The sequence below is a fragment of the Palaemon carinicauda genome, chromosome 18 (genome assembly GCF_036898095.1).
Source record: "Palaemon carinicauda isolate YSFRI2023 chromosome 18, ASM3689809v2, whole genome shotgun sequence".
NCBI lineage: Eukaryota > Metazoa > Arthropoda > Malacostraca > Decapoda > Palaemonidae > Palaemon > Palaemon carinicauda.
The window spans coordinates 107,388,576-107,404,680 of NC_090742.1; the positions used below are offsets into that span (position 1 = coordinate 107,388,576).

At 40.8% G+C, this 16,105-nt stretch overlaps 1 protein-coding gene across 1 annotated transcript in view; it reads left to right on the forward strand.

The window, feature by feature from the left end:
• Nucleotides 1–16,105, forward strand: part of Ndfip (Nedd4 family interacting protein) — a 132,550-nt gene that overhangs the window by 102,095 nt on the left and 14,350 nt on the right. Inside the window, exon 7 of the mRNA XM_068391815.1 lies at nucleotides 9,940–10,125. Coding sequence (XP_068247916.1) covers nucleotides 9,940–10,125 — 186 coding nt within the window. The remainder of the gene's footprint in view (nucleotides 1–9,939; nucleotides 10,126–16,105) is intronic.

Genomic DNA, 16,105 nt, shown 5'->3' on the forward strand with positions numbered 1-16,105 from the left:
AAATATGGAAATAAGCTAAAACTATTCTAAGCACTTATTCTACGATAATTGAGCACCATTTGCTGAGATCCAGGTGGGGGGGAGGAACCATAAGGGAACGTTTCTTGAGAGGAGGAAAAAAGTGCATGTATATTTGGCTATAAAAATCTATCCTCTTTTCAACATTATTTTGTGGTAGGTAAAAGACAGTTAGTGGCTGAAATTTTTCAGGATATTGTATTATTATTGTATAACAAAAATGTGGAAAAGAATCTGCACTTGGATATTATGATATTATTTAGTGGTTTAAAAATGAGTTTTTATTGTTTTATGTTTTTTTTTCTTCGATTTCTATTTTGATTTTTTTCATAAATAAAATCCTTATATCCATTGCTGAGCATGGTATTTATGCATGAAAATATCAGAAATTTTATAAAAAAGAGGAATACATAGAGCTATGCCAGCTTGTGTCGGATATGCTCAATAAATGGCCGTCAACCACATCACCTTGGAAGGTCAAATCTTCTACCTGAAATGGAGAAAGATATGTCAATATCAGCTAGTCATTTACTTATATAATTGTTCGAGGATTTGCATAGAAATATTATGGTAGCTAGAATGAAGTTTATAGATTATTTTGTGATTGAAAATGATAAAATAAAGATCATAATTAAGTTATCATAAAGGTACAAACACAAAAACTGGAGCTATTTTATAAAAACATACGGGGTAGAAGACATTCACAAGCACTTTACAACAATCCTTTTTCATATATGCCTAAACACTACCGCACATTCGATAATTATATGAAAATTTTATATTACACAACTTACCTTAATTAGGTATTGATGGGTCGAGCTCAACCCGAGGGTGTCTCAGAAATAGCACAAGGAAAAGAGCTGGGATGAAATGCGTCCTCAACTGACTGCTGCGCACACTGAACTGAGGTCTCACAGGTCGATATCACTCACAACTAATACAGAGGAAAATTATGGAAAAAAAACGTTTTTTTTTTTTTTTTTTTTTTCAAACCTCGGGTCGTGTACGACCTACCACACCTATCCAGGGTTAATGTTCTATCAATCCTTAAATGCCCTGAACACGGACTTGCATGTACAATGTGGATTGCTCGTTTAATTAAAGAGGGAGGAAGAACTACCCGTGCACAAAATTCCCCTCCCCTCTTCTCGTAAGCACAATATAAGACATAATTTTCAATGAAAATTTTCTCACGAGGCACATTCAGAAATGACGGATAACTCTCCGATTCCCCTTTAATCACTGCTCGCACTCTCCATCCATTCCTCTTTTTTCTGTCCCTCTCGGACTTCTTTTATGTCCCAACCTCCCAAGTCAATCAAACCTGCATCATCAGGGCATTCATTCTGGACACGCCTGGTCATGTCCTCGGTCATCCACATATATTCCCGTTCGCCGTTCATATCTCTCTCTCTCTCTCTCTCTCTCTCTCTCTCTCTCTCTCTCTCTCTCTCTCTCTCTCCTGATTCGACTCTCTCTCTCTCTCCTGATTCGACTCTCTCTCTCTCTCCTGATTCGACTCTCTCTTTCCCATCTACTGCATGTGCATCGCGAGAACTCTCATCCCGTTCTCTATTTCTTCTATTATGATGGGGGTCTTCACTATTTTGGTTACGTTCTTCGTTTCTCTTTTGTGCCCTAGTTGTTACTCCTATTACTGCACTTCTAGAGAGAGCATCAGCTACCTTGTTAGCCTTACCTTCTATGTGGTGGAAACCCTTTATATTAAACTCTAACAATCTCTCAATCCATCTGCTTGATGAGAGGTCAAATCATTTTTATAATACAAATCATGTAAGATGAGATGATCGCTTTGCATCTCAATCGACTGACCTAATTAAAAGAACTGATGCCTCTCTAGAACCCAAAGAATAGCCAAAGCCTCTCGATCGAATGTACTATAATTCTTTTCTGCCCCTTTTTACTGCCCGGGAAGCAAAACAAATGGGTCTCTCTCTGCCTTTATCTCGTTGAGAAACTACGCCACCAATAGCTACGCTACTCGCATCTGTTGTCACTAAAAACAGGCGATCAAATTTAGGATATGCGAGTAATTCATTGCTAGTTAAGGCAGCTTTCAAATGGTTAAAGGCCCTTTCTTCTTCCTCTCCAAATTTATTACTTTTTGTTTCTTTAAAGCATCTAAGGGTCTCGCTATCTCTCCAAAACCTCTTATAAATTTACGATAATACCCAGCGAGCCAAAGGAACGCAGCTACTTCCTTAGAGTTACGTGGCCTAGGGAGATCTGTAATAGCCGCTACTTTATTGGGGCAGGGTTGGATACCTTCTGGGGTTATTATGTGACCCGTTTACAGAAAAATTTGCACTTTGACAAATTTATTTTCATACCATTACGTTGACAAATTTATTTTCATACCATTACGTCGCAATGCTTCTAAAACTTTACGAATATTATTATTATGTTTTTCAGCTGTTTTCCCTGTAATTATGATATCATCTAAATAAACAAGAACATTATGGCCAGTTAAGGGCGACAAAACATCCATCATTAATCTAGAAAAATGACTTGGAGCATTTTTAACACCGAAAGGAAGAAAATTAAACTGAAATAATTGATCGTTAGCTATAAATGCCGTTTTACATTTACTGTCTTCCTGAAAAGGTATTTGATAGTATCCAGATTTTAAATCAACTGTTGTAAAATATTTGCTATCGAGTACTTTCACAAGTAATTCTTCAATTGAGGGCAAAGGGAATGCATTATCCTTAGTGACTGCATTCAATTTCCTATAATCAACACAATCTTACCGAGCCATCCTTTTTCCTAAGAGCTACAATTGGAGAAGCCCAGGGGGATTCGTTCTCCTCGATTATCCCTTGTTCCCTTAATTTATTAATTTCCCTTTCTATCTCTCCCTGGAAATGAATGGGTATCTTATAAGGCCTTGACCTGATCGGCTTCGATTGCCCAGTTTCAAGGCTAAAGGGAAATCGATCAATCCTCCCAGGTGGCTCATCTCCAATTGCAATTACATCGGAATAATTATTGACAATATCACTAACTACAGGCTGATATTCTGAGGGACATAATTTTTGCGCTTGCATAATCAAATTCTGAGTGCATTCGTCTGTGCGAGCTGGAGTTGTGGCTCCCAACATCCCATTATAAGCAATTTCACATAACTCTAATTCACACACAGAATCACTTCCTAAAACAATTCTTTTATTTGACAAATTAACTATCGTTATATCAGCTCTCTACTCTTTAATTTCTGTCAAGCCCTCTATTATCATATGGGCCCAATTGTCATGGGGTTTAACAACTACTTTGGTTCCTTCCACGAGAGCGACGCAGGGTCACAGATATACTCGTAAGCGTCTGGGGGGACAACACTTCTCCACTGTCAGGTACAGCTGTTATCCTACTTAAATGTCTCTCCGAGCTTACACACGCACTTACTGTCTCATGACTTTCTATCGGCGAAATGTAACCTCCTGCTTTCACTGTTATTGTATCTTTTCCCCAAAAAATGCAAATTTGATTATTAGATATAAAGTATATTCCAAGGATAGCCTTGATTCCTGGAATTCCCAAGGTGGGCAAGACAAAAGAATCATGTGTGAACTTCACAGACCTCACCATAAACTGGACGATTGATGTATGGTTTATGTGTAGTTTATTTCCTCCTGGCGTGTCAAGAACAATAGATACTGCTGGGCTGTAGTGGATCTGAGGAGAATTTTTTTTTTAATCAATGAAATACTGGCTCCCGTGTCAATCAGCGCTCGGATGGGTTTATCTTGCAGGTCGATCCTAACTGCTAACATTCCCAGCCTGCCATTACGAGATATGGGGCACGGGCCGATGACCTCAGCTGCCACGCCGCTGCCCCTTAGTCCTCTCCCTAGTGCTGTGGGGGTGAGGTCGGGGATACTGATGGAGGTCCCAGTGCCTGCTCTGTCACTGCTTCCTTGGCTACTGCTTGTGATGTCATGGGGGGTTGGGGGGGGGGCATCGAACTCCCCCATCTCCCGCTTCCTCTGTTCCCTTTTCCTCAGAAGTTGGGCGGGGAGAGGTGTGCATGCGCCCCAGCCCGCCCGCCCTGGGCCTTTTTTTGCTGGGCACTCTCTCGAGATAAATGACCGAAGGCCTGACAAGTGGAACAGCGGGGGGATCCTTGCGTGAGGCACTCCACTCATCGCTGCCCCTCTCCCCCACAGTGCCAACATCTGAGGACTCTGCTGATCTGCTGACTGCATTCCCCTTTACCACTCTTCGGGGGTCGACTTCCTCTCATGGCTGCCAACTTCTCGGAATCGTCCCCGTTATTCGCAGTCCTTTTTTCCTCTGGCAAACTGTCTAAAATGTTTTATATCTCACTCACTAAGTCTGCTAACGAGCGATTGTCATCGAACAAATAACCATATAAATAAGGGTTTACTAATCTGCGAATATGTTTACGGGCAATTGCCTTTTTATCACCACCTGGGAGATTGGCACTCCGGGTAGCAAACGATTCGCAATCCTGAAAAATGCGAGTTGCAAAACTAGGAACGGATTCACCTTCCCTTATTTTGGGTTGGTTATTTTCTTTTAGGTCTCCCTTTCTCGCATCAGGCAAGGCATACTTCTCAATTAAACGTTGTTTTATTTCTATATAAATGCTTAAACTTTCTTATAGGCAACACATTACTTCCATTGCCGGAGCATCTTTCAGCAATCTAATTATTTGAATAGCTTTTTCTTTTTACGACCACCTATATGTGGCTACTTCAGTCTCTCAAAAATACTTCAATTGATTGAAAACCTTCTTTAGGCCTTTGATCCTCGAAAGGCCTAACACTTGCTTGAAGTTCTGGCAACTTTCGAACTACAATTTGCATATCTTTACTTGGCTGTGCATGTGTACTTTCACTTGTGTGCGTTTGAACTTCGTTTATGTACGTTGGATATGCTGTGCTTGTACGCTGCTCCTGTTCTCGTTCCACCAACAGTCTGTTTATTAACTGTTGTAAATTATCTAACTTATTTTCCAATTCTTGCGTTCTAGTAGCAGTGTCTGCTATGTTAGTCTTTGTGTATCTCGGCATCTTGAACTTTTATTTCACCGGCTCAATGAACAACTTCACTCACAGCATGCACAAACAGACATATTTTTTACACCTGACACCAATATGACCTATGCAGACGGATAATGAGACGTCGGCATATGGGTTTTCTTCATTTGTTATAAAAGGTTCGTTCGTAAGTACACAATACACAACTGCCCTCTCAGGTGAGGGTCTTATCAAATTGAGTGCTCACCGGCAACTAACTACTGCCTTCGTTATCAAAATGCAGGCATTGCAAAACATGCAGACACATGAGTTTTTGTGGAATTCTCATGAATATTGAGTTCATTTACCTTGATAAACAAGACATCTACATACACGAATTAGGAAATATATATATATATATATATATATATATATATATATATATATATATATATATATATATATATATATATACAGTGGAACCTCTACATACGAATTTAATCCGTTCCAGAACCAACTTCGGATGTAGAAATTGTTCGGATGTAGAAACGAATTTTCCCATAAGAATACATTGAAATAGGATTAATCCGTGGTTGAGCCCAAAAACCTATGATAACTTCTTAATAAACTACTACACATAACTTTCCCATGAGAATAATGAACACTAAATTAGATAATAGACATGTAAATAAGAAGAATAGACATGTAAATAAGAAGAATTAGCAAAAAATGATAAATAAGAAACGGGTTTTTAGCGTCACTTTACCTTAGAAACTCCAGCGCAGGTGTTGTTCGTCTTCGCTACGCAGAGAGGAGAGAGGAGACGGACGGACGGCGAGGAGGTAGAGAGGTTAACTACGATAAACGTAACACTACCGTAACTTATTGTAACTTACACTAAGTGAACTTTAACATAACTTAGCTTATTTTTTTTTTTATTTTTATATTTTATATTTTTTTTACATTTTCTTTTTTTCTTTTTGATGATTACGTAATTTTAATCACTATCACTTACATTTAAAATTGACTGAATTTCTTTTGCTTCACTCTTTTCCGTTTTCTGTGTTTCACTTTCTTCCTCTTCACTCTTTGCCGTTTTCTTCGGTTCACTTACATCCTCTTCATCGCGAGTTCGCTTCGCAGTTTTTTTAAAGAAAGCATCGATAGATAATTGCTTCGTACGGCTTTTCAGAATGTTTCGAAAGTGCGTTAGGCAAACATCATCGAATTGAGAAACTACACGACAAACCTGCAATTTCTTTGGATGGTATTTGTCGATGAAGTCGACCACGTCTTGATATTTTCCTAACACCTCTTTTATTTGCGCTGAACCTAACACATGTTCTACCTCCTCGCTCTCTTCCTCGTCATCACTCATGTGCTCCGACATAGCATGGAGTTCCTTGAGCTCATCCGTCGTCAGTTCGTCGTGATGTTCGGCGACGAGTTCCGTAACGTCATCTGCGTTGACCTCCAGACGCATGGACTTGCCAAGGGAGACTATTTCCTCTACGGCTTCCGCTGCACCGACCACGGGATCAGGTTCGGGGTCAAAACCCTCGAAATCTCGGGGAGAAACTGCATCAGGCCACAGCTTCTTCCATGCAGAATTGAGGGTCCGTCAAGTTAATCCCACCCAAGCCTGATCAATGATCTTTAAGCAGTGCACGATATTGAAGTGGCCCCTCCAAAATTCACGCAAAGTTAAGTTGGTGCTTTGCGTGACATTAAAGCACTGCTTGAATAAGTGCTTGGTGTACAGCTTCTTAAAATTAGAGATGACTTGCTGGTCCATGGGCTGGAGGATAGAGGTGGTATTTGGTGGAAGATACAGCACCTTTATGAACTTGAATTCATCGAAGATATCATCTTCAAGTCCGGGGGGGTGAGCGGGTGCATTGTCAAGGCATAGCAGGCACTTTAAAGGCAATTTCTGCTCATGAAGATACTTCTTCACAGAAGGACCGAAAACTTGGTTTACCCATTGCACAAAGAATTGCCTAGTGACCCAGGCCTTCGAGTTGGATCGCCAGAAAACATGAAGCTGATCCTTATCGACGTTGTGTGCTTTAAAGGCCCTAGGGTTCTCCGAATGGTAAACAAGCAAGGGCTTGACTTTAAAGTCCCCGCTAGCGTTGGCACATAGAGCAAGAGTCAACCGATCCTTCATTGGCTTATGCCCAGGCAATTTCTTCTCCAGCAGTGATGTAGGTTCGACTCGGCATCTTCTTCCAAAACAGCCCGGTTTCATCACAATTGAACACCTGCTGCTCTACGTAGCCTTCTTCCTTTACGATATTTTCGAATTTCTTAACAAAGTCAGTTGCAGCCTTTGTGTCCGCACTAGCAGCCTCTCCGTGGCGAACAACTGAATGAATCCCGGACCGTTTCTTAAATTTCTCGAACCAGCCATGAGATGCCTTGAAATCATCTGAGGAAGGCTCGGTTGAACTCTCCCCAGCATCACCCCCAGAGCTCTCCTCCTTCAAGTCCGTAAAGATGGCGTGCGCCTTCTCGCAGATAACGGTTTCGGTGATGGTGTCGCCAACGATCTCTCTATCCTTAATCCACACTAGTAGAAGTCGTTCCATCTCTTCTATGATAGGGGTACGGCGTTTGGAAATTATAGTGATCCCCTTAGAAGGTTTCACTGCTTTAATAGCTTCCTTCTGTTTAAGGATTGTCGAGATCGTCGACATATTACGGCCATACTGTTTAGCAAGTTCACTCACGCGGATGCCACGCTCATGTTTTTCAATAATTTCCTGCTTAATTTCTATAGAAAGCATTTTCTTCTCCCTTTTCTCACCACTACCACTACCACTGCCAAAACTAAGCCTTTTTGGACCCATGATTTACGTAAATTATCGTTAATGGATGCACGTAAAAAATCACGATTAATTCACAGTTAATATCAGAACGCAAAGAGCACAACCGCAAGAAGCCGACGAGAACAGAGGACTGACCCAAGCCGCGCTAATTGAGCGTCCCTCCGAGGTCGATGTGCTGCCTTCTATCGGCGGAAATAAAAAACACTTCAGGCGCTATGAGCCCCGACTACGCGTACGAGTATTGTTTACTTCGGGTGTCGAAAAAAACATTCGGGTGTAGAGTCGGAACGTGTTCGAATTGTACTTCGCGTGTCGAAAAATTCGGATACAACCGGTACGACGAAAATTGCTACTTCGTGTGTCGAAATAAAATTCGGGTGTAGAGTCAAAAATTTGCTCGAAATTTACTTCGGATGTTGGAAAATTCGGATGTAGATACGTTCGTGTGTAGAGGTTCCACTGTATATATATATATATATATATATATATATATATATATATATATGTATATATATATATATATATATATATATATGTATATATATATATATATATATATATATATATATATATATATATATATATATATATATATGTATATATATATATATATATATATATATATATATATATATATATATATATATATATATATATATATATATATATATATATATATACAGTATATATAAATAAATACATATATATATATATATATTATATATGTATATATATATATATATATATATATATATATATATATATATATATATATATATATGTATATTTATATATATATATATATATATATATATATATATATATATATATATATATATATATATATATATATATATATATATTACAAATAAGCCATATATTTAAATGCATTAAAGTCTGGATTCTATTAACAACATCGGAATTTTTGCCGAAGGCGAAATCATGCAAATACTATAGTATCTGACCCGCCAGGTTTCGAACCCTGGTCTAGGATAACTGTATGACAGTGACCTTACCACTTAGCCACAAAAAAAGATAAAAGTCAATGATAATTCTTCTGTACATATACCTGTCGAATTTAGTTTTTTTGTACTTAGAATTGGAATCGACCTATCTTCACCATCGTAGATAATTGGTAGGTTTGTAACCTGGCATTCAATTGATGATAAATTTTGCACATTTAAACAGGTTTTTCATATTTCAAATAAGCCATATATTTTGATACATTAAAGTCTTGATACTCTTAACAACCTCAGGATCAGAGCCCCAGTCGAAATCACTCAAAGACTATAGTATCTTACCGGCCAGTTTTTGAACCCTGGTTGAGGATACTTGTATGACAGTGGGTTATATAATTTGCTTAACTTATTTAAAATCTCTTCATAATGAGTATTATATCAGCACCAATATGTTATAGGGTTTCATAGTTTCCATACAGTTTGTTTATAGACATTATTAATTATCATATGAATCTCTCTCTCTCTCTCTCTCTCTCTCTCTCTCTCTCTCTCTCTCTCTCTCTCTCTCTCTCTCTCTCTCTCTCTCTCTCTCTCTCTCTCTCTCTCTCTCTCTCTCTCATATTTTTTTATGCAATCACATGATTTCTTCATAATGAATATAAAGATTTTATACACAAAATCACAGTGTTTTACTATCATTTAGAGTAAATATAACAAAGCATAGTTCTGAAAAGTTAATTTATAATCACCTCAAAATGAATAGAAAGAATGATTTGGATGTTTAGAGTGAAATACAGTGAAAAATAAAGTAAAGTTGAAAAGCTTCTATAATCAGCAGTAAAACAAATAAACATGGAAATGTTGGTTGTCTTAGAGAAAGTGTGCATGTATATCCGATGGTGACCAATCTCGTATGCAGCTATTGGGAAAGTTTTGGAGCCTTGTAGTGCAGAGGTTAATAGATTTAAATTTTTTAGGACTGCTTTGAAGTATTTGTACAAGACAACAGCACTTTTGGTACTTAGTGTTGGCCTTAATAGGTTTCCTTATGTACAGTAAATGAATAATTGGTTTAAGTTTTTTTTCATTAGATGTTTCTAGTGCATTAAGTGTTTTTTATTTCCTTTTCAGCTGCTTTTATCTTCAACTGGGTAGGATTCGTGTTGCTTCTATGTTTCTGTCACACAGTAGCTGGCCGTACAGGAGCCTTAGCAGGGTTTGGTCTTTCCTTGGCAAAGTGGGCAGTTATTGTACGTCATTCCACAGACCTGGTAGCTGACTCCAACACTTGGCTGCTGTGGCTCATTATGGCTCTTGGTAAGCTTTGTGTATAATGTCTTTAAAGTAAGTTATATAAAACCTCTCTCTGCATTAGGTTTAGAAAATGAGGAAGACTAGAAGAATGAGAGAAGTTTTATACGTAGACTACTGCAGATGATAGTGATTCTCTGCTTTAAAAGTAAAGAAAAGCCAAAATTCTTTGGAAGAAGAGTGGTTGATTTTTGAAAATTAGTTTTTATAAGTTGGTTACTATGTTCCTTTTGGCTATTGAAATATTATTATTTTTCTAATAGTGTGCAACAATCATTTACTAAATCTTTAAAACCTTGCATGTATGGAGAAACAGAATTCTGATTTCCTAATTTAGCATACTAGTCAAGTTAAGATTAAGCTAGTCCTCTTTCCACAGCCGAGTCCTACATTATTTCTATGAACCTACCCTGATGTTCATATTGCTTTGTTTTCGATGCAAACTTATCTATGTCAGTTACTCTTAAAAACTTTCCCGTTTTCTTCCTTTCAAGAGACCTATGCCTATTGCTTTCCAATGCAACATGTGATGACTAATGGCAACAACCATGGTGTGGCAAGCCATCGCACATCTTGTCTTCAGTGTTCTTGTCAATGCCGACAACATAGCCTGTATCTGCCTGGTCCCAGATTAAAAAATCCAATGTTCCTACACAAATACAAACCCTTTGCTCTTTATTATGGATATATGTTTTTAGTGTAGCTGGAATCTAGCCATACACCTTCACGAGGTGTCAACAACCCTCTGCTAGTTAGTTGTGGAGAATTATTTTTATATAAATGTTTGAGTGGGAAAGGCTCCCCACGTCAGATACACAAAGATCATCAGGGGAGGATAATGAGCACTTACACTCGGGGCACAGACACCCTGCTAATAACTTTACTGACGCAGTTCCCTAACCGTCACTCTTAAATACTAAAGGGGGAAATTTTACTGTCCAGAGGCCGGAGAACTCCACACGTGAAAATAAAAGTAATTTATGGCCTACTCTAGCTTTGTCAGGTCTATAGTCATCATCACTCTTAGGCTCGGTTTTGGCTCCGTCCCAGTGACCCCAATGAGATGCTGGACAGGAATCTTACGTTGATGCAATTAGAGACAATAAAAAAAAAATGGGAGCAGTGGAGTATAAAAGTATAAAGTAAAGTTAAATGGGGATCTTCACCTTCAAAGCACCAAGTTAAAGAGCGTACACTCGCTGATACCAACTTACCTATATCTACAGTAGGTTACTCTCAACATCTCGGGTGCTTCTGACCCGTCCTATAGTATAAATTGGTAAAATTCATATAATGGGGTTAAAGATACCAAAGTTTGTAATCTATTCAAAATAATTTATTACAGCAAAAAAGAATCGGAGTCACTCATTAATGATTTATTCACATAGCAAAATTAATAATTGAAAAGAGTATCAGTAACTCAATTATGGTTTATTCACAAGGTAAAATAAGTGAAAAGAGAATCAGTTTACAACACAAAATATTGAAAATATTAAACAGAATTAACTCATGGGATTAACCCTCAAACGGAATAAATAAAATCAAAATCTTCTGATAAACAATTTGTGCAGTAGGCTGCTGTAAGGTCCCAACATGTGGTCAGTGACCTCAAGCAATTACCAAAAATTAAAAGTACATTAATTTTCATGCACTCAGCCCGAAAGATGTAATGCCTGAATGATACCTAAACTTAACTTATGATACAAATAGAAGCTTATCTAAAGGGGGAATGGCCATTAATTGAACTCACAAGATTTTATATGTTGTGGGCGCCTGTGTCCTGAAAATGGCGGTCTTCAGTTTTGCTTTACTAGGTCTACAGCACTTGTTTTGCGGAGTCAATTGCCCCTTCCAACTCGCCTCCAGACTGGAACAGACGTTTCTTTGGAACTAGCTGCTTTCTCACTTATCTGCTTGACCTCGTCCTTGGTGGAATCTTAGTACGTTATTGTGCAAAGGGACTGGCTAGTGCCGGGAGAGTGGGAGCACGAGGTTGACCCTGGGGCCTATTGAACCTGACTTGGCAGTCCCGCTAAGTACTGTGGCCTGTAACTTTGTGAGATCCAGTTCATGTCAGCTGCGTCCGCCTTCCTTCCCCCCCAAAAAAAGCGCATCTCAATGTGTAGGCCAGTGGTCTTGAGGTGCCAACTCTCATTTAGGACAGCCTTGAAATACTTGTGCCGCATGAGTTTTAAGCAATACCCTTATTTAGAATACAAGGAGAAATCTTGCAACTCCACGGGACAAAGATATTCTTAACTCTAAAACATCTGGCATACAAAACAAAAAATAAAACTAAAATGTAATTTAGCAAGTCGGGCTTACCTGTGTGGATAACCATACCTCCTAGACTAGCAGACTTGAGTTGTATTTAAGAGATTTAAAGTACCTAAATACTTAAGGTAAAATAATGAATACAAAATGAACACAAAAGTATTAATCTTGAGACACTCGCTTATGGAAGAATCATCATTCACATTTTTCCCTGCCGTGACATCACGAACAATAACAAAGTCTATGTATAAACTGTGAAGAAGAAGAGTAGTGAAGAAAATTCTTCACATTAGTGGTTGTATCTAGTGATAAAAGGGCCACCCAGCTCCACACTCAACCAGTGAAATCCATCACTTTTATTTTTGGCACATCTCACTCTCCTGTTAAACTTACCAATTCCAGGCTGTAAAACTGAAGATTTATCTCTCTCTTTTCAGGTGTATGTGGTTTTCTGAGGACTTTCTACTATGTGGGTCTGCCCTAGCATAGTGGGCCACTCTTGCAAAATGTATATGTCATGTATGGAGAGGGTATCTCAACTCCTTTGTCCTGCATGCCGACTACACTCCTGCACTTAGGCTTCTCCATGTGACGGTTGCTTGGAGTGGCCATCCACCCAGTGGGAACTGTATGGTTGGCGAAGGAAGAAATTTAATTGGGATTCTTCTTCCTCGGGTTCTTCCTTGAGGTTAAAGTTCAAACTTCTTTCTCCAGTGCCTTGTACTCTCCCCGCCGACTCTTCCCATTCAGCCTCTTCCAGAGGGCAATCGGGTAAGAGCGATGACCATTTGACCTGGACAACCTTTGGCCCCGGGGGATTCTATCTTTTCTCCTAATGAAGCTGTGTTGCCCACTAATTGTGGGAAGTCTACCTCTTTTGACGCCTTGTGTCACTTGCGGCTTTCCTTGGAGCTGTTGGGTTCCCCAACGAAGGAACGGCTTTTGGAAATGCTGAAGCCAGGGGTACAGCTGGAATGCACATCTGCCTCTGGAGGTGTTGGTCCTGATCTTCCCTCTCGACCCGCTGGAGGGGAATCTTTCCAGTTGGTCTCGTGCCTTCAGCTGACATGTCCTCTGCAGCTCCTCGTCTGCCTGAGGAGAGTCTCAGGCTGATACTTTGTGGAGTGCTAGCCAGGCACTCTCACCTCCCCCCACGGTGACTGCATTCATTGAGCTTGCTTAGCAGGAGTAGCCTCGTGCTCCTCCAGCCTACTAGGTTGGTCGCCCTTCTCACCAACACAAGAGGGCTTCCTCACTTAGTGGTCCCACCATCTTGTACCTCATAAGTGAGTGCATGACTCTTCACCGTGTTGTACTAGCTTTCCTGAGCTAGGCTCTTCTGAGTAGTGTGGTGACCATGGCTGCTGACTCCCTGGAGTCTCAGCCCTGTTCCACTGTGCCTCTACAGCACAATGAGACTCGGCGAGTCTTGTGAATGCATTACGCTCCGGGATGTTGCCTCGGGTGTCTTCCCCTTATTGGAAAGCACAAGCTTTGCCTGATGTTCGTGTGCAATGGCAGTGCGGCCTCAGCCAAGTCAATCTTGCCTGGCTCACTTCCACCTGGGCATGCGTGTCCTGTTTTGGGTGAGAACAGTGCAACTCATGAATCGCCTGCATTTGTTTCTGCGATTGTTTGTGCAGCAATTTGAGAAGGTTTGTCTAGCAAACAAACAGTCCCTATTCCTGAAGCAAAAACTCGCATTAGATGGGTGCGTGCGGTTCTGTCCTAGACGAGGGCCTGTTACCTTCTCCATTGGCATGCACCACTTCGGTGTCGTGCCCCCAATCTTTGGCTCACTTTTCAGGAGAAGTGTTTCATGATTGGCTTGCACATGAAGATCGCTTGCCAGGGATGCTTTTTTGCTGCTCCCACGTCTGCAAGGGATACTTCCTGCCAGTCATCAGACAATAGGCACCCCTTGACCATTTCCCTATCAGTGTCAAGATTTTGGGTGAGTTCCAGCCCACCCTTTTATCATAGGTATAGGAGTTCTGCTGCTTGGCATCCCGTGCTCGTCTGCCGGTTGCAGATCACCATTCACATCAAGATCCCTGATCTAGATACCAACGTTATCTGGACTTTAAGCCTGACCATGACATGCCCTATTTCCTGTGGGAGAAGCTAGGTATCATCCTAGTCAAAGTGACCAGGAAGTGACGGAAACTACAACAGGAAACGCCACCCCCTGGAAACATCTTTTATCCGAGGACAAGCAATGGTCCGAGGTCTCGCTCACAAATGATTACCGACTTGTCAGTCGAGATTGTCTTTACCGCACCATCCATTCTGCCCCCAGTGTTTCTTGCTGCTCCTGCTGAATCTCCAAAGGATTGGCAACCAGCGGTGATCCCTGGGAAAGAGACTGCCATTTTCTTTGCCTCATTCTCTTTCAAAGAACTGAGCTTCGAAGGTTTACGAGGACCCGTCACTTGGGAAAGGTGGAAGGGCTCTCATGATGTGGTACCTTCCTCGTTTGTGTCCATGACAGGGAACCTGCCCTCTAGGTTTCATTCCCCTATCTGGGTACATACCTGTTGACGACCATGACTCAACCAAGGCTCCTATGGCTATGAGCTTGGAATTGGAGGAATCTAACCAAGATTCAGACCATTCTGATGGTGTGATGCCTCGGCCAGCTAGCTGGAAAGCTCCTGCTACCAAGCAAAGACAGTCAGGTTATGCCTTTAAGCAAGTTTAGGCCTGCATAAGGAAGATCAGTGGACTGAAAGATCCATTGTAACACTCTCCTGAAGGGAGAGACGCAGTGCTAGACTTGTTTTGTCAGGCCCCATGAACTGGAAAGAACAGGAACAAATTGCCCTGCTCTAAAATGCTGTCGGGGTCAATAGATAAGGTCATTTCCCAGATTGCTGGGAAAATAAAATCTGCAGGCTAGCAATTCGTCTTGTTTACTTCTTGCACCTTTAGTCAGGCAAAGGAATTATTTCATCATCTTGCATGATGACTCCTCGCCCTTGCGTTAGACCCCTCAGTCTTTGCTGTAGTTCAGGGCATACCGATGGATAAATTGGCAACACAGCAGGTGATGTTCTTAGCTGTAGAAGCTGCAAACATGGAGCGAATTACAAAACTTTGTGTATCGGCTACTGGTCTAGCACTGTTAGTTATGACAACCAATGAGGATTTTGCAGCCCCAGAGAAGAAGAAGGCAATTAATACCATTTTGCTTTCAGGGGTGAGGGCTGTAGAGTTCCTCACTCACAACACTGTCAACCAGTGGGCAAACTGGATCTTGAAACTTTGTGACTATCGTTTCAAAGTTCCAGAGGCAGATGCCAAAGAGGGAATCGGTTAGGCTTTATAACTCATCGGTAGAGCGTCCTTTCTTATTTTGCTCGGAGGACATTGATGCCGTTGCAGACCACTGAAGAAGACGAGTCCAGCCTTTATTCTCCCTAGGACTGTGACATCTCGGCTCCACCCTTTGCCCCCATCTGCAACCAGTGCGTCTCTTGTGCTTAGGCAAGGCAAGTGCACAAAAAGATGACAAACTTCAAGGCAGGCTAACGCTAAGAAGTCGAAGCTCAAACAGCCCTTTCTTGGCAAGGATGCAAGAGGAGAAGGAGGTAGCGGTGGAAAATGGAAAACATGGTGGCTCCCACTGGGGAGGGGGCATTCCTCCTGCCTGACCATGGGTGATAAGATGCTTGAAGCACAGTTGGCAGAGATGGGAGATGGGAGAGCCTCG